General features: G+C 39.9%; 2 protein-coding genes across 3 annotated transcripts in view; both read right to left on the reverse strand.

Annotated features, from left to right (window-relative positions):
- Window positions 1-4950: 4950 nt before the first annotated feature.
- LOC146972919 (barrier-to-autointegration factor B-like) lies at window positions 4951-9824 on the reverse strand. The gene is made up of 3 exons (XM_085801002.1): window positions 9803-9824; window positions 7212-7342; window positions 4951-5155 (listed from the first exon to the last, which is right to left on the reverse strand). The coding sequence occupies exons 2-3, from the start codon at window positions 7335-7337 to the stop codon at window positions 5009-5011; spliced, it is 273 nt and encodes a 90-aa protein (XP_085657128.1). The 5' UTR covers window positions 7338-7342; window positions 9803-9824; the 3' UTR covers window positions 4951-5008.
- Window positions 9825-15440: 5616 nt separating this feature from the next.
- The window catches only part of abhd12 (abhydrolase domain containing 12, lysophospholipase), a 29404-nt gene continuing 24551 nt past the window's right edge, over window positions 15441-20293 (reverse strand). For both annotated transcript variants that reach the window (XM_085799160.1, XM_085799161.1), the window contains 3 exons: window positions 18873-18951; window positions 18616-18743; window positions 15441-15655 (listed from right to left, as the gene is read on the reverse strand). In XM_085799160.1, the coding sequence (XP_085655286.1) occupies window positions 15622-15655; window positions 18616-18743; window positions 18873-18951 (241 nt within the window). In that variant the 3' untranslated portion in view covers window positions 15441-15621. The remainder of the gene's footprint in view (window positions 15656-18615; window positions 18744-18872; window positions 18952-20293) is intronic.

The raw sequence follows: 20293 nt of genomic DNA on the forward strand, positions 1-20293 counted from the left end.
CGCGTCCTGATTGGTCGATTCAGGTTCTCTAATGTCGGGGCTTTTCTTATTAATAACAAGGTGCCAACGTGTGTGTGTGTGTGTGTGATCAGGTGGTTACCGCGGTAACAGATGTCCATGGTTTCGGTTTTGTTTTAAAAGTTCAAACGTTGATTGTGTTGAACTTCCATCACTCCCCTGTTCCGACGTCACAGCCACGTGACGGTATCCATGACGACGACGTGTCCAAATCCAGTGTTTCCTGTTATAATAAGGAAACATTTTGAAACGGAGGCTCCGCCCCCTTCTGTGATGTCACGTCACGTCAGGTGAAGGTTACGTGTTTTCTATCGACAGCGACTCTGATTGTTTTCTACTCTGAAGGAGCTCGTGTCCTGTTTTTACTGTGTGTGTGTGTGTGTGTTTTCACTACCGAAGCTGCAATAAACAGACGTGAATGATCAAAGACTCTGTGTTGTTACCTTGGTAACACTTTATAACAAGTAGCTACGCACTATTAAACATTAATAAATACTGTATTCATCGTTTATAACACATAAATAAATACTCATTAGTAGGGTGACATCAGGTAAATTGGGCCACTTTTTGGTAAATCACTTAGGAAACTAAGATAAAGCACTGTGTGACACTGAATTATATTTTTGTAGTTAATATTGACTGTTTTTAATATTTTTTTGTTGAAATGACATAATAAAATATAATTGTTCAAGTCCTATAGCTTTTCAAACATCGGCTGTCTAACAATTTGAGATGAGCATTGTTCAGGTAAAATGGGCCAATCATCAGCTAAAATGAGCCACTCAAGCAAAACACAGCCATTTCTTCTTCTTTTTCTTCTTTTTTAAAGTTTAGTTTGGGGCTTTTAGGCCTTTAAGTGATAGGGCAGCTGTAGAGAGACAGAGATGCAGCAAAGGACCACCAGAGGAATCGAACCAGGGCCAAGGACTATAGCCTTTTGCATATGGGCACCTGCTCTATCTACTGAGCTAAACGATGCCCTCGAAACACTATCATTTATGATAAAACAATCCACATATATACAGTGTGCGTGCGTGCGTGCGTGTGTCTGTATGTTTGTGTGTGTGTGTGTCATCAATTGTCAATCAATTGTTTTTTGTCAAGTACAGTTGTACTGTAGCAACAATTTGAAATAATTTACAGCCATTGCCTGTTCAAACTTAAAAAGCTAGGAGGCTCAAACCTTAAATGGCTCATTTTACCTGATGTCACCCTATGTAGTTTATACTAAACATGTTTTACTCATCATTGATAAGTTTACAAGTTTAATTATTTAGAAATGGGACAAAACATATTAATGAACATTTTAAAAGAAAAATGTAAAAATTAAAAGAGATTGTAGCTGCACGGCTAATTTCCATCTCGTGTCCCATGGGCCGGTAGGTGTATAAGAGAAGAGAAGGAAAATAAATCACAGAACTTCCCATAACACCACAAAAAATGCACTACAATAAAGGCTATTATCTCAATATTAAAATTCCATTTGTACGTGGGAAAAGTGGATGCTACACCGTAGGCTACCACTATAATCTATTGCAGGATGCCCGGTCATAATAAAGTGCTGGACTGTATATAAGATGCTGAATTGTGTTGCAGAAATGCCCATAATATAATAACAAAGTGCTAGAAGTGTATTAATAATCTACTGCCAAATGCCCAGAGTAAAGTGCGTCATGCATACAACAAACAGCAATTTAAAATACAACAACATACAGCAGATAGACAGATTTAAGTATGACCATAAGATGAGCACTGACTGTGTTTATCAACTACACGTCTCTTAGACCAGTGGTTCTACAATAATTAGGAGAATAGAATAGTTTAGGCTTAGAAAGGAGTTGTTTTAGAGGGAAATTCATGCAAAACCGCTGATGCACGTTGCCTTCAGGGACAGTTTTTCATCAACAGTCTCTGTGTTTCCCTCTAAAACAACTCTGTGTGGTAACGTTGTGTTATTATCTCATAGTGTGGTGAATGTGCAGCTCACAACTTGTCCACCAGAGCGTTGTGGAGTTGTTGGATTGTGTATTTGATGAGTTTGATGATGAGGGGAAACCAAGAAATCCCATAATGAGCCTCCGTAGCGTAGCTCTGAGCAGCTCACGGCTCTGCTCCGCCGTTCTAAAAATAGCTTGCACCGACAATTAAAGGTAACAAACCTACTGCTATGAACATAGGGGTTATGGCAATGAAAACAAATGCACACGACCAAGGCGAGTGAGGAAACCAGCAGAGAAGTGACTGGACTTGCAGATTCGCTAAATGATGCAATTTATAAATCGATAAAAGTCGTATTTAGATCAACATTACATCTGAAATTAATAATTTCACTCATAAGCCATGTAATAAGCGGGATAATGTAGAGTTAGTCTGCTGTTATGGAGGAATAGAGACTAAGACATCCTTCATCAAAGCCCATACAGTCTAATGATCATAGTTGTGCCTCAGTCCCCAGTTGGTACCCAAGATGGCGCTCACAACAAGAACGTCACGTGACTGATAAGCATCTGTAGGGATTATGGCAATGGGCAATGTTGAACTATCCCGTTAAAGCCTAACGTTAGCTTTTTACTTCTGGCTGTCGCATTAAGCTTCAGATACGGTAGAAAAGGAGTTCATATGTGAAGATTATCTCTCTGAAGGATCAGAAACCTGTAGTAGTACCAGTAGTACTAGTAGAAACTGGTGTTTTAGTCACAGAGCTGATTTTATGACTTCATCCAAAACACAGAAACCACATTCACTTTCTTTACTGGAACCAGAAGGTTAGGGTGAAACTCTGTTGTGACGTAACGAACAAGCAGCTCTTCAATAATAAATGTGTTTGTATTGTTTTATCAGGGTTCCTACATCTTAAGCCAAGTTACATTTAAGACTTTTTAAGACTTTTTTAAAGCCACTTGAAATTAAATTTAAGACCGACTTCACAATAAACACAAATGCAGGAAAAATAAATAAATAAAAACCACATCAATTACACAGGGTTAGGGACAATTTGACCCACTTTCCTATGTGATCCAAGGTAAAGTGACTGCTACATGAACATTGGATTGTGTCTCTTTCCAGCTGTCCTTTCAAAATAAATGCATAAAAAGTCCAGAAAAAAAAAAACACTGACTCGGGAGCTGGTGGAGGTGAGAAATTTAGTGTTGACGGCCGCCACTAACTTCTCTACGGAAGCCGAGAACGGCCAGGTCCGTATAAATTTTTTTTATTACCGTTATCTCGTGATAACGACTTATTATTTCGTTATCTCGAGATAACAAAGTCCGTTTTTTCGTGATAACGAATTAATTTATTTCGTTATCTCGAGATAACAAAGACCGTTTTCTCGTGATAACGAAATAATCATAGAATGTGTCGTTGACATGGTTGCCTAGCAACAGGAGGCTACTGTTCAGCTCGAGCATGGGGCAGTTAACTTCAGTCCAGAGCGATAGATATAACATCTATCTATCGCTCTGCTTCAGTCTACTCTACTCACTGGTGTGATTATTGTCCACACCAGCTGTCAACAATAACTTACCAGTAAGTTACACTTAACGTTAGTTTGAATAACGTCACTGTGCTGGGTTTATTTAAGGGGCTACCGGCCGGTGGTCCCATCTATCCTGTTTCAGCTAAGCTAACGTTAGCTACTGGCTGCTGCTGTCAGAAATCACAACCTTATCTCGAACCATCAGACACCTGTTGCCTGCGACCACTGACATGTAGGCTAATGTTAATTTGGCAAGACAGCAGTGTTCATGAGCTTTATCTGAGCAGCAACTAGCTAACATTACCTTAGCTGAAGCTGCCATAACGTAGTCTACTCTCATGTGTTTATGCTAACCTGTAGCCCAGCTCAGTAAACAAACTAACGTTAAGTGTAACTTACCGGTACTTCATTGTTGACAGCTCCTCAGAGCAGACTAACGTTAGTGGCAGCTCTTGAAGGCTGAAATCAGGATGATGTGATTACATTAATCAGCTCACTGATTTGAGTTCTACACATGGTTCTGGGCAATTATCCCACGAAAAACATCTCTTCTGTTACGTTAGATCTGTAGATGTGTAGTGTTTCCAACAGACTCGCTTTAGTAGCCTCCTGCTACGAACATACAGCGGCTAACCAGCTGCCTATGACCAGCTGCTACTTCCCCGTAAGCAGAAGCGATTGCACCGGGGAAACATGTTGCTAAGCAACCATGTCAACGACACATTCTATGATGATTATTTCGTTATCACGAGAAAACGGTCTTTGTTATCTCGAGATAACGAAATAAATTAATTCGTTATCACGAAAAAACGGACTTTGTTATCTCGAGATAACGAAATAAATTAATTCGTTATCACGAAAAAACGGACTTTGTTATCTCGAGATAACGAAATAAATTAATTCGTTATCACGAAAAAACGGACTTTGTTATCTCGAGATAACGAAATAATAAGTCGTTATCACGAGAAAACGGTAATAAAAAAATATTATGGACGTGGCCGTTCTCGGCTTCCGTACTTCTCTATGTAGGAATCAATGTTACCAATTATTTTTAGATTTGAGACTTATTACAACCATAAAATACCACTTACCAAGTGTTAACATTTTTAAGACTTTTGAAAAATTGATTTAAGACATTTTAATGCCAATTAAGGACTTGATTTTAGATGAATGAATTCAATGATTATTCCCTGATTATTATTCACGTCAAACAAACAGACAAACAGTTGAGACACGAGCTTTTATTTGTGTAAACATCCTCCAACAGGTAAACAAACACACAAATAAACAAACAAACAAACAGCTGGGGGGGGGGTTGGCAACACGCAGCAGCAGCAGAGACACTAACGAGCTGTGATGTCATCCGCAGACCGGAGCAGGAAGTGAACGAGCCGGAGAGGAAGATGAAGATGAAGGGGCCAGATGAGAGGAAGGGGCGGGGCCAGATGAGAGGAGGAGGGGCGGGGCCACAGGAGGGGGGGGCAGGTGGTGGGTGGTGGGGGGTCTTGGGTCTCAGAGGAAGGCGTCGCACCACTCCTTCAGACACTGAGCGCAGGACGAGGCCTGGCGGGAGTTGGCTCCGCTGGCGTCTTTGAGCCACTCGGTGAACATCTCAGTGTCCTTCTTCAAGAGCAGGAACTGACCCAGCACCACGTAGGCCTGACACACACACACACACACACACACACACACACACACACAGAGAAACACACACACACACACACAGAGACACACACACACACACACACACACACACACACACACACACACAGAAACACACACAGAGAAACACAGAAATCAAATCCCAAACAGAATTAAAGATGTTTAGTGCTATAGGAGCTAAACATTGGCTTAAGCAGCAGCAGAAATGTGAACATTAACTTCTCTCAAGTCACTGTCAATACAGCATTCTACTAATGTTTAATCTATTTAATTTGTGCAATTTCTTAATCTAAATTTTGTAGCTGTGTTTATTTATTCATGATACCTACTCACTGTATTTGTATCATTGCACTTATTGTAACGGTATTCAGTATCTTTTATCCTTCTGTAGCCTGACCAGGGACAAAGACTGACCATTAGCTGAAGCTAGACGTCTTGTATGCATCACATTTTTCATTCTTTGTGGCAATGTTGTATGTATCGTCCCTGTTAAATAAACATTAAAATAAATAAAACACACACACACAACAAACATTTAAGCTTCACACAGTGACCTGGATCAGACTCTGAACGTCTGTGTCCAATTTTGCATTGAAGTCAATGGGACGGGCGGAAAAAAAAAAGAGCGAAAAAGACCAATCATTGGAGTTTAACAAACGTCTACTGCTCAGGCATACTTTCACCTAGAGACTCCATTTAAACTTTAAACAGTAGACACAAGTCTTGTGTATTGGTGTATTACTCCACGTTTTGATAGGTCATATAGTTTTTGATCAATCCCTGATCAATGACCATGATCATTTTTGCAGAAATTATGAGATTATAATGGTTGTGTATTGCACGGAATGTTCGTGTCAGAGTGCGTGACATCATCGGTTAGAGTGGGAGAAGTTGTCTGAAATCGTCTGAAACTTTTCTCTTTCCACACTCCTCCCGGACACAATTTACACTCTACACACATAATTTTTTCCAAATTTGTAGACAAACTTGTTCTGTCTCGCACAATGTGCTCAAAATATCAGAGAGACTTACAGAATTTGAATTATCAGCCTCTGAGTGCGGCCACGTCTGTTTCTGCTCCTTTAACTTTTAAGTGGTTACAGCTCCTCAGTATCAGAGCTCAGTGAAAGAGTTCTGTCTTGACCTGAAGATCGTGGGTTTGATTCCCATGTTGACAGAGATGGTCCTATCAAAATTTCCCAGAGGAAATTTTCTAGTTAAATGTATAATCTTAAAAGAAACTTTCTTTATTCTGTTTCTGACACAGTTACTGCTGCTCGACGTCCACACTGAGTTCACTTAAAGGGAAAGTAGCATTTTTTTTAAAGTGTGGTTGTATGATCTACAAATAGCCCCTAAGTACTTTAATTGCAGTAGAAGACTCTCTGCACTCCTCCCGTTAGCAATGCCAGCCCATAATAGCCCTGCCCAGAGATTTACAACATACAGTGTTGTGAACAGACCCAAAGAAACGGCCTATTTTCACGGCCTAAAAGAGGTTTTACCTGAAAAGAAATACACAGTTCCATTGTTCACTATAATATAATTTTTTCCAGCCCTTCAAAGTGCAGGAAAAACACAGTTTTTATTTTGGACCTAACCAACTCACGTATCCCTCCGCCCAGGGTTAGCGCCTGCCGATCAGCAGTTGGTTAGGTCCAAATAAAAACTGTGTTTTTCCTGCACTTTGAAGGGCTGGAAAAAATTATATTATAGTGAACAATGGAACTGGGTTTTTTTTTTCACAGGTAAAACCTCTTTTAGGCCGTGAAAATAGGCCGTTTCTTTGGGTCTGTTCACAACAATGTATGTTGTAAATCTCTGGGCAGGGCTATTATGGGCTGGCGTTGCTAACGGGAGGAGTGCAGAGAGTCTTCTACTGCAATTAAAGTACTTAGGGGCTATTTGGAGATCATACAACCCCACTTTAAAAAAATGATACTATCCCTTTAAGCTTTGAGTTCAATGGCATGAAAGACGGAAAAAATATTAAACATTTAGGAGGAAGTGTGTGTGTGTGTGTGTGTGTGTGTGTGTGTGTGTGTGTGGTCACCTTGTCGAAGCCCTGCTCCTCCAGCTTCCTCCCCAACACGTCTCCGATCCCGGACAGAGCCGACACCCCCTTGTCCCCCATCGGCTCCCCCACAAAGTCCCGGTGCTTCTGAGACGTGGTCGACATCGTTTCTAAAAGGAGGACAAGAAGAAAAGTGAACAGAGTGAGACGTCTCCACAGTAAAACACCTCTGCTTTGTCCTCACAATCTGGTTATTGACATTTTCAAAGTAACACAACCCAGAGCTCCAGATGAGACATTTAGCCTCTAAGATGCAGGTCAGTGTTTTATCTTCTTGCACATGTTCAACCAGTTAATGGAGGATCACGAATGAAAAGGAAATGTGAATATTTGCTTTGAAAGAGGAGCTCTGTAGTATTTCCTCCTTAACTCTGTAGTATTTCCAGATAAGACTAAACAGATATACACATGGTAGATGATAAATAACCTTATCCACCGTTGGAAACAGACGCACATGGAGGAGAGGAGGGTTAGAGAGACACAGAGGAGGAGACACCAGATCTGGAGAGCTCAGGTTTAAAGGGACAACGAGGAGTTTCTATTTGGTTATAAAAAGTCTGATATTAATGTGGATGAATCTCCGTTACCACTTGTTAATGGTCCATTTTAGATAAATCTATGGTTTTGTCTCTATGGTTATTTTGTTATTATTAGTGGTGGTGGAAATGCTGGGCGAGCCGACCAGCGTTTCTTTACTTTCGGTTTCGTGGCGAGTCATGAGAATAACGCCGCCGAATCTCCGTTTATGGTGGGAACTACGACGGTATGTGATCGTCTTCCAACCTCTGACTTTAATTCTTGATGAATGAAAACATGAGTCTGTCTTGCGCCGGTCAAAGAATTTCACGGTGCGGAGGCTCATAAATGTAGTGAGAAAACACTTCACTTTAACAAAACTCCTCATTGTCCCTTTAAACTAAAACAGAACAAACATCAGATGTTCCATCTCAGAGCTGCAGCGGAGGGAGGAACCTGAAGCACCGGTCGGTCTCTGGAAGAACCTGAAAGTCCAGTTCTCCAACACAAACACAAACGGTTTCACAACGTCTTCTGAAACCTCCAGACGGAGTTCAGCTGCTCAAACACACCCGGTGTTACCAGGCAACAGAGTTAACCACGTCTCGTCTGTAACGTGTGTGAGGGAGTTTAGTTGGACTGAAACCAAATGTCTCACTGACCAGGAAACAATGTTCATCTATGTAGAACAGGACCGGACCAGAACTGAGAACTCCTGACCTCAGTGAAGGTAACACGGTAGAGCTGCAACAATTAATCCATTAATGGAACAATAATCGATTATTAAATTAATCGTGAACTATTCTGATAATCTAATAATCAGTTTGAGTCGTTTTCTTAAAGAATAAAAGCTCCAGATTCTCTGATTGCAGCTTCTTCAATGTGAATATTTCTGGTTTCTTTGTTCCTTTATGACAATAAACTGAGTCTCTCTTTGGTTTGTGGACAAAACAAGACATTTGAGGACGATGTTGTCTGGTGGTTTGAGAAACACTGATTCATGTTTTAACATTTTATTGACCAAACAACTAACTGATTAAACGTTTAAATAAATGAAAATAATCATTAGTTGGAGCTCTATAGAACGCGGTGAAACATTTTACACTGGATCAGTGTTTTACTCTGTAAACTACGGAAGAGCATTAGGGCCAACAATGGAGGGTTTTTTTTAAAGATTTTGAGTTAAAAGTCAGAAATTCTGAGTTGTTTTTTTCAGAAATGATTTTTGACTTCGCGGCTTCGCTGCTTGCTGAAAAATCCCATAATGAGCCTCCGTAGCGTAGCTCTGAGCAGCTCACGGCTCTGCTCCGCCGTTCTAAAAACAGCTTGCACCGACAATTAAAGGTAACGAACCTACTGCTATGTGACTAGGGATTATTATGGCAATGGGCCAATTTGACAAAATGTTGAACTATCCCTTTAAGACGTTTTATTTAAGCCCTAAACTTTTGATTTTCAAATTTTTGACTTTTTTTTAAGACCTTGTGGAAAAAAACCCTGTTAAATCTGTCACCGTCTGATTGACAGCTGGGGGGGGGGGGGGCACACCTCTACAGGTAACTGATGACGTCACCCTATCCACTGATTTTTTTACTGAGAAACACACACGTGCACACACACACTCGTTTCCCTGACAACGCAGCTGAACACCACCACTGTGATCGCGTGTTAACAGTCATGCATGATGAGGCTCTTATTTTGAAGGAGCTTTAAACAGAGACCCGCATGTTTCCGGTCTCAGGTCCAGTTTCCTCTGATCCAGTCGAACCTGCTCAACTCTGACTGACACTCAGACCGGTTCGGACCAGTTAGGACCAGTACCAGGTCCAGTCCAGTCCAGAACCAGAACCAGAACCAGCTGCTGCAGGACTCTGGACCGGACTCGAACCGGGTCTGGACCGGGACTCACGTGCTGCTGGACCAGGGCTCGAGCAGGTTCGGACGTCACAGACACATGAAACAGTTCAAAGTCCAACACGAAACCGGGACCGGGTGACGTCACCGGTCCGGACGCACGCGCCGGACCGGACTCACCTGGACGCACGCGGACTCACCTGGACTGAGACGGAGGCACGAGGAGCCGCAGGAGGAAACTTTGCTGCCGGGAGGAGTTTTTGTTTATTGTGAAACCCGGAAACACGAGACAGATGTAGCTGACGCTGACGCTCCCAGCGTGACGTCAGCACGCAGAGAGGGGAAAAGGTGGTTTGTAACGAAGATGATTCACTCAGTGGGAATTCACTCGACTGGAGTAGGTAGATAGATAGATAGAACAATAGATAGATAGATAGATAGATAGAACAATAGATAGATAGATAGATAGATAGATAGATAGATAGATAGATAGATAGATAGATAGATAGATAGATAGATAGATAGATAGATAGAACAATAGATAGATAGATAGATAGATAGAACAATAGATAGATAGATAGATAGATAGATAGATAGATAGATAGATAGATAGATAGATAGATAGATAGATAGAACAATAGATAGATAGATAGATAGATAGATAGATAGATAGATAGATAGATAGATAGATAGATAGATAGAACAATAGATAGATAGATAGATAGATAGATAGATAGATAGATAGATAGATAGATAGATAGATAGAACAATAGATAGATAGATAGATAGATAGATAGATAGATAGATAGATAGAACGATAGATAGATAGATAGATAGAACAATAGATAGATAGATAGATAGATAGATAGATAGAACAATAGATAGATAGATAGATAGATAGATAGATAGAACAATAGATAGATAGATAGATAGATAGATAGATAGAACAATAGATAGATAGATAGATAGATAGATAGATAGATAGATAGATAGATAGATAGATAGATAGATAGATAGAACAATAGATAGATAGATAGATAGATAGATAGATAGAACGATAGATAGATAGATAGATAGAACAATAGATAGATAGATAGATAGATAGATAGATAGAACGATAGATAGATAGATAGATAGATAGATAGATAGAACACACACCTGTGTGGCAGGTAACACCAACAGGAAGGACTGTCTAGTCTTTGTTTTTTGTATTTGTTTTTGTGTCTTGTAATCTCGTATGGGATGGGCCACAGTGGTGGCATGACACCAAAATAAAACATTCATTCATTCATATACTTTATTGATCCCAAGCTGGGAAATTACAGTGAAGCTAATTTAGGATTTATATTAAATGTAATTATATTTTGGAAAATTATTGAGTATATTTGTGTTTTTAAGAGTAAAATGAACTCTGAATTTAAAATAAAGTATAACAAAGTTAAAACACCTGAAAGTTACAGTTTTATTTTGATTATAGGAAGATGTTTCTTTATATTTCTATATAAATCTTAAAAACTTAACTCCACCTGTTCAGTAGTTTTTACGTCAGATTTTTATCCTCATGAACAACAGAAACTGCAGGTTGTTGTCAACTCAACAACAGTATTATGATGAAAATGTGAAGTGAAAGTGAAGATCAGTTCATTACAGTCTGACGTCTAAAAGCTTCATAAACACTATTAGTTTAATTATAACAGAATATTTAGCCACATTTTAAAATGTTCAGAAAGTTTTTCTGCTCATTTAACGCTCCTTGTTTCTCTGTCAGAGTGAGACCTCTTCCTTTGCTCCAGACTCTTTGTCACGTGGTAACCGTGGTAACCGTGGTAACCACGCCCCCTCGTGGTCACAGAGGTTCTGTGTAAATTAAAAATCACAATAATAAACTGGAACATTGTGAAAGGTAAAGGTAAAGTTTCAACATGAAGGAAACTGAAACAGCTGCCCAGGTGCATCATGGGAAATAACCTGCTGCACTAACAACCCTAAAACCTGATCAATCAATCAATACTGAGCTTTATATAGAATATAGGCTACATACATACATACAATAAACTAAAACTATATAGGGGAGAGTGGGGTAAGATGAGCCAGTGGGTAAGTTGACCCACCCCTTGTTTCTAGGAAACTATAGGAAAAAGTTAGCATGTGACCAAATATTATGGAGGCAGGCCTCATTTCATGGAGTCTGTGAAGATTAGAACCATGTGAGTAAAGTGGTTTAACATTTATGACCAAAAGATCATTTTTCACTCTCGAGAGTGAATTTTGTCGATCATAAGTTTTATGAGAATTGTGTTTAGACTAAAAGAGATGATTGTAAATGTGTTTTCTACATGGGTTGTGGTATCTATGAGCTACAACATGAGGTAGTAAACCTAGCATGAAACTGCACCATTTTAGCTGTGAGAGCAATAAACCCAAGCTAAGGTAGCTGTGGGGTAAGTTGAGCCACCTATCCTATACACTTAATGAATATATTTTGCTGTAAATGTCCAAATGATTAAATCAAGATTCTGTATGTTTGTGATTACAGTAAGTATGTTCCTATAAACAGGAAAAGTTGTTTATAGTGAGGCCAAACTTTACTTTCAAAGAAAAATATCTGGGATTCTTCCCAAGATGCCACGTAATTACAAAACTCCCCAAATCTCAGAGAGTTGGTGGCTCAGCAGGAAGTCCCTGCAGTTTGTGTTCACCTGTAACCTGGACAGACGAAATATTAAGTAAAGGGGGAGGTAGGAGATGGATGGAAGGAAAGAAGGGGGGGTTGATCGATTTACCCCACTCCTATGGTCAACTTACCCCATTCATTGGGTAAGTTGAGTCACAAGACCACTTTTTTTGAACATGCTATATTTTAAAAACCATTATATTTACACTCATTCTGTTAATTTGTAGGGATGCAAAACACCCTGAAATATATGCAGATGTGTTAGTTAGCAACAAAACTATAATTGTCTTGATGTAGTGATCCTGAATACAAAAAGTGGCTCAATTTACCCCACTCTCCCCTACATATATACATAGAAAGGGGTATTAATATTATATATTATAGGTATTATTAAATCATTTGTAATAATTTATAATATATTCCGAGGTTTTTAGAGCTTTTCTGTCTTTCATATTCAGTAGTAGCGGCATATAATATCTGGTTTCTATTTTAAACTTTTAATGACCATTTGCATTTATGGATATAATATTTTCCTTGTAAAATAAAAAGATTCAACAAAAACAATTCCTTTCCCTTAAGTTTTTTTCCATCATAAGTGAGAATTATATCTTTTTTTTTTTTTAAGTTTAATCTTGATGCCTGTCAACAATGTAAACATGTCTTCTACAGGGTATCCACAGGGTCTTGAAAAGTATTAAATGGTGATAAATCAATTTTGGGAAAATTAAGACTCTTAAAAAGTATTAAAAAGTCTTTTCACAACATTATAAAGTCTTAAATATTGAATTTTGAAGGTATTTTTTCTGAATTAGCTGTCCAAGAGTTTGAGTCCTAAAAAACATTGTAAAAGTGTGTGAATTTATTCATTTTATTAAAAAACAAAGATGAACCGGTACACATTGAGAGTGGAGCAATGTTTTTTTTATATTATAAACTCTGCCTTTGATTTATTATCCTTGAAATCTGTTGTATCATAGTGGTTTATAGTCTTTATCACAAACTAAAACTGTTAAAGGGATAGTAGCATGTTTTTAAAAGTGGGGTTATATGATCTACAAATAGCCCCTAAGTACTTTAATTGCAGTAGAAGACTCTCTGCACTCCTCCCGTTAGCAACGCCAGCCCATAATAGCCCAGAGATTTACAACATACAGTGTTGTGAACAGACCCAAAGAAACGGCCTATTTTCACGGCCTAAAAGAGGTTTTACCTGAAAAATAATACACAGTTCCATTGTTCACTATAATATAATTTTTTCCAGCCCTTCAAAGTGCAGGAAAAACACAGTTTTTATTTGGACCTAACCAACTGCTGATCGGCGGGCGCTAACCCTGGGCGGAGGGATACGTGAGTTGGTTAGGTCCAAATAAAAACTGTGTTTTTCCTGCACTTTGAAGGGCTGGAAAAAATTATATTATAGCGAACAATGGAACTGGGTTTTTTTTTCAGGTAAAACCTCTTTTAGGCCGTGAAAATAGGCCGTTTCTTTGGGTCCATTCACAACAATTTATGTTGTAAATCTCTGGGCAGGGCTATTATGGGCTGGCGTTGCTAACGGGAGGAGTGCAGAGAGTCTTCTACTGCAATTAAAGTACTTAGGGGCTATTTGTAGATCAAACAACCACACTTTAAAAAAAATGCTACTATCCCTTTAAGTCAAAAGTACCACTGATGTAAATGGTTACAGCTTGAAGCGGCGGTGAGGTGTTGAAAAATATTGAGAAGGTCTTGAAAAAGTCTTTAAAAAGGTATTTAAATTAACTTCAAGATTCCTGTATACACCCTGTTAAAGGAATAGTTCACCAAAAACTGAAACTCAGTCATTATTTGCTTCTAGTTCCATCCAAAACTAAAAGGTAGAAGGTAGATTCAGTCGCTGATGGTGCGTTCAGGGACACTCGGACTCTCTGACCACCTGACGGACCAGACAGGTAGCCAGGGCCGTTGTATAGGGGAGAAAGGTGATGATAACTCTAGGGGCCCAGCGCCCAGTGGGGCCCATAAAAAACCCCAGTAGTCTAATCTTTGTATGACTGATTTATTCTGCGTAAGACCCTGACTAATACTCATAGTACACTGTAAAAACTCAACATCTTTCCAAGAATATTTGTCTTATTTCTTGTCCAAATGTCTCATTTCTAGTCAAAACTAATCTCTTTCCACTTAAAATAAGACTCATCACCTAAAAATTAACTTGTTTTTAGATCATTTTTACTTAAATTCACAATAAGTAGAAAAATCTGCCAGTGAAAGTAAGTTTTTTGTGTTTGTAATAAGGAAGAAAAACTTGCTCCACTGTCAGATTTTTTCTACTTATTTCAAGTGAAAATCTGCTTGAAAGAAGTAAAAAGTGTCTAAAAACAAGCTGCTTTTAATATGATGTGTCTTATTTTAAGTAGAATGAGATTTGTTTTGACTAGAAATAAGACAAATATTCTTGCTAAGATACTTGAGTTTTTGCAGTGTAATGCTGCATTAGCATCAAAACAAAGAAGGCTAAATAAAAAATGATAATACATACGTAGTCTAAGAAAAAAAAAGGAAAAGTTAGGGGGAGGGGCCCACTTTAGTATTCTTTAAGGGGGCCCAGAATTCCTAGCAACGGCCCTGCAGGTAGCCGATGACGTCACTTCCTGTTCTTCAGCGCTGCATGTTGTGAATTTTAATGATTAAACATAAAAAAAAATCATTTATCATCCAGTGAAACACACACAGACACACACACACACACACACACACAGACACACACACACACAGAAACACACACAGAAACACACACGTAGAACAAGAAATATTTAATTCATAATTCAAGTCATAACAGGCTTTAAAAACAAACCCTGAATCATCAGAGAGAAACAACGCAACAAACTGAGTGAGCACACAGGTGTGTAGGTGTGTGTGTGTGTGTGTGTGTGTGTGTGTGTAGGTGTGTGTGTGTCTGTGTGTGTGTGTGTGTGTGTGTGCAGGTGTGTCTGTGTGTGTGTGTGATAAAACTTTAAAAAGATAAAAACTGATTCTTCTTCCTGTTCGTCGTCCAGTTTGTTCTGATCTTCGTCTCCTCAGTTCGTTCAGACACACGAGACCGAGTGAGGCCGTGTGTGTGTGTGTGCGTGTCTGAGTGTGTGTGTGTGTGTGTGTGTGTGTGTGTGTGTCTGAGTGTGTGTGTGTGTGAGGAATGCTAACAGAGAGAAAGGAATGATGTGTGATTGTGTTCAGTCCCATCAGTCACTATGAAAACAACGTGTGTGTGTGTGTGTGTGTGTGTGTGTGTGTGTGTGTGTGTGTGTGTGTGTGTGTGTGTGTGTGTGTGTGTGTGTGTGTGTGTGTGTGTGTGTGTCGTCCTCTTCATTGTGCGACCGGAGCTGAACCAAGAAAATCACTGCAACAACAAACAAACAAACAAACAAACAAGTTAGTAGTGATGACGTCATTAGAGATTTTCTTGTCAGAGAAATAACTGAATCAAAATATAATGACATTACTGATTATATGTGACCTGATCCATCAAAATGAGTCACATTGACCCAAATTTCAAAGTTGAGATTTTGGTATCAATGGAAAGATTAGAAAATAAGCTTTAAAATGATTCCCTAGTCAGAGTCAGACATTTGATGGTTTTCGAGATGTGTATGATTACACGCTCCCTATAGGGCCCCTTGTTGTCATAGATGCAGCATTCAATGACCCTCGGAAAGCAGAGAATCTCACAATTCAGTTGCTTTTTACAGCTCGTCTCTATCATAAACGGTTCAGAAGTTGTCATGTTTTGTTGACATTTTGTAAAACATGTGCAAGCGTGTACGTTCGGGTTAGCATCGATGCTACGCTCTGTTAGCATCGATGCTACGCTCTGTTAGCGTCGATGCTACGCTCTGTTAGCGTCGATGCTACTCGGTTTAGCATCGATGCTACGCTCTGTTAGCGTCGATGCTACGCTCTGTTAGCATCGATGCTACGCTCTGTTAGCGTCGATGCTACGCTCTGTTAGCGTCGATGCTACGCTCTGTTAGCGTCGATGCTACGCTCTGTTAGCGTCGATGCTACTCGGTTTAGCATCGATGCTACGCTCTGTTAGCGTCGATGCTACGCTCTGTTAGCGTCGATGCTACTCGGTTTAGCATCTGTTTCTGTATCCGTCCCTTCTCGTCATAGATGCAACATTCAATGACCGTCGGAAAGCGGAGAATCCCGCGATTCAGATGCAGTTTACAGCTCGTCTCCATCATGAACGGTTCAGGAGATATTTCATGTTTCGCACCGAAGCAACACTCATTTTCAGAGGGTTTAAGTTGCAGGTCGACTTTAATCATCATTTGCCTGCCTTTTCTCAATTATCTGGACTGTGAAACTTTGGGAGATTGTTTTTGAAAGTCATTGCTTTGAAATTAGGGTAAAAAATGTTTTTTGATTTTCTATGGGTTTTCCACGTTATCAGCTGATTATCTAAAAATAGAACGTTGCGACTTCCGACTCATTTTGATGGAACGGGTCACATATACACAGGATGTCTTAAAGGAGAATTCCGGTCATTTTTGACCCCTAAATCGTTGTCCTGATGGTCACCCAGTGTTGGTTGGAGCAAAAAAACGCGACTAAAATTGCTGCAGACAAACCAGAGTTACCATGGCTACCCGGCGCTAGGGATACACGGCAGAAACTCAAACATCTCACCAAGAATATTTGTCTTATTTCTAGTCAAAACAAATCTCATTCTACTTAAAAAAAGACTCATCACATTAAAAGCAGCTTGTTTTTAGACACTTTTTACTTCTTTCAAGCAGATTTTCACTTGAAATAAGTAGAAAAATCTGATAGTGGAGCAAGTTTTTCTTTCTTATTACAAACACAAACAGATTTTTCTACTTATTTCAAGTGAAAATTAGTTTGAAACAAGTGAAAATGATCTAAAAACAAGTTAATGTTTAGGTGATGAGTCTTATTTTAAGTGGAAAGAGATTAGTTTTGACTAGAAATGAGACATTTGGACAAGAAATAAGACAAATATTTTTAGAAAGATTTTGAGTTTTTGCAGTGTAGCCACAACGCTAACCCATGGGGGCAATTCTTTATAACCACAACAAAGACTCAGAAAACAATCAGATATCTCTGGTACATGACTGGAATCCTTAGAGACACCACTGAACTCATATAGTGTAGAGTAGAAACAGTAGAAACTTTGTGTTTTTAACTCTGAAACATCCCAGAAAGACATTACTATCCCATCACAGAGAGAAACTAACACTTTGTCCTTGTTGAGATGATTTCTTTACTAAAATAAAACGGTCAGAGATATTTTGGACATTACCACTGCACTGCTCCACCGGTTATTGTTGTTTTCTGAGTGTTGGTTGTGGTTGAAAGAATTGCCCCCATGGGTTAGCGTTGTGGCTAATATCCCTAGTGCCGGGTTGCCATGGTAACTCTGGTTTGCCTGCATCAATAGGACGAATCTCCTTGTTGTTTACAACTACTTTCTGGTAGAAAACCAGCATGAGAACAATAGTGACAGACGAGAGTTTCTCTATATTTATCTCATTTTTCACGTCACTATATCACCGTTTAGACTAATCTGATGTTTGTAAAGTTTATAAAACCAATGATTGGACAAACATTACTATTTACGTGTTCACATTTTTGTAATTAGTCATAGTTATCATAGATTAGCCGGGCTAACGGTTAGCTACCTGTTTAACTTTAATAACTCAGTGACTCAATAAACGCTCCATGAAAAAATATTTTCTCCAGCGGATATCTGAGTTCCAACATGACTGAGCTAACTGGAGTAGTTTCATGTCGTGTCCCACAACGGGAGGGTTTTAACAGCTGACGTCCTGCTGTTAGCTTAGCTGCTGCTGTTAGCTTAGCTGCTGCTGTTAGCTTAGCTACCGTTAGCTGTCCCTGTCAGCTGAGCCACTGATGCTTTCTAGACACTGTGATTCCCCCAAACTGAATAAATCCAACACATAGCAACACAAAACACACACACAGAAATAGTAATGTTTCTTCAATCATTTCAGATTTGTCTAAACAGTGATAGGGCCTGAAAAATATGATATATAGCTAAACTCTCGTTCGTTACTATTGATCTCATTCACATTACAGCTGGTTTTCTACCAGGAAGTAGAATGTAAACAACAAGGAGATTCGGTCTATTTTAGTCACGTTTTTTTTGCTCCAACCAACACTGGGCGACCATCAGGACAACGATCCTTTAAGTTAGTGTTGTGTTCAGGCGTCCAAACAAAAACTGGACATTTGAACTTCTGTGTTTTAGTGTGTGTGTGTGTGTGTGTGTGTGTTTTAGTGTGTGTGTGTGTGTGTGTGTGTGTGTGTGTGTACCTGAGGATGTTGGGCAGCTCGGGGCTCCTGTAGATGAACTTGTGTTTGTAGGACAGAGACGACGGGAACGAGACGAACTGGACTTTGTGTCCACTCAGAGACTTGGACTGGGCGGCCATGTTGTAGAGCTGCACACACACACACACACACACACACACACACACACACACACACACACACACACACACACGTACGTTTATTCACTGCCTGCTGTTAGTGTATTGTGTGTAGTTGTAGTTGTAGTTGTAGTTGTGTACCTTCTTCCCCAGGTGGAACGGGACGACGCCGTCATCTTCAGCGTGAAGAATCAACACAGGACACGACATGTGGTTCACACTGACACACACAGACACACACACACACAGACACACACACACACACACACACACACACAGACACACAGACACACAGACACAGACACACACACACAGACACACACACACACACACACACACACAGAGACACAGAGAGAGTGTTGGTTTGTTTCATTCATAAAAATGACTAATGAGCTAAAACTTTATCTTAACGCAGAGGTCAAAGGTCGTCAGCTGTTCTGGGATTTGAACCTGAACCAGAACCTGCAGCAGCTCAGACTGTTTGGCCCTGTCCCATTTCTCCCCCTAGCCCTAAATATTTGCCCTAACCCTATATTTTGCGCGTTCACGTGTAGGGGTAGGGTGTCCCATTACTCTAGGGAGGAAGGGGAAGTGCGATTTTGCCCTTAAAATCAGCCCTCAAAATGTAGTGAGGTCCGATGCTTAAAACGAAGTGGAAGATGAAATTACCCGTTGTCACGATCGATCGCCGTTTAGACAAATCTGAAATGATTGAAGAAACATTACTATTTCTGTGTGTGTGTTTTGTGTCGCTACGTGTTGTATTTATTCAGTTTGGGGGAATCACAGTGTCTAGAAAGCATCAGTGGCTCAGCTGACAGGGACAGCTAACGGTAGCTAAGCTAACGGCAGCTAAGCTAACGGCAGCTAAGCTAACGGCAGCTAAGCTAACGGCAGCTAAGCTAACGGCAGCAGCTAAGCTAACAGCGGCAGCTAAGCTAACAGCGGTAGCTAAGCTAACGGCAGCAGCTAAGCTAACGGCGGCAGCTAAGCTAACAGCGGTAGCTAAGCTAACAGCAGCTAAGCTAACAGCAGGACGTCAGCTGTTAAAACCCTCCCGTTGTGGGACACGACATGAAACTACTCCAGTTAGCTCAGTCATGTTGGAACTCAGATATCCGCTGGAGAAAATATTTTTTCATGGAGCGTTTATTGAGTCACTGAGTTATTAAAGTTAAACAGGTAGCTAACCGTTAGCCCGGCTAATCTCTGATAACCATGACTAATTACAAAATTGTTTAGACTGAGATAAACAAACACAGCCAACGCAACAGGCAACACAACAGCTGGAACCTCCGGCATTTTTCCTGAATGAAAATAGTAGCACGCTCCACTGGTAGCCTATAATTGTAAACATGTGACGTATGTTATCACGTTCGCTACGTTCACTACACTAGTGGTGTCCCATTTCCATAGGGAAAGATTTTCAGCCACTTTCCCTCAACGAGGGGAATTTACGGTTGAGGGCACTCAAGACCAAGTGGAAGTTTTAAGGGGGAGAATTGGGACAGGGAGTCTCAGTCCTGGTTCTGGTTCTGGTCCTGGTTCTACACAGAGCGATA

Source organism: Trachurus japonicus, chromosome 15 (genome assembly GCF_045865225.1).
Source record: "Trachurus japonicus isolate A0001 chromosome 15, Traja_1.0".
Taxonomy (NCBI): Eukaryota; Metazoa; Chordata; class Actinopteri; order Carangiformes; family Carangidae; genus Trachurus; species Trachurus japonicus.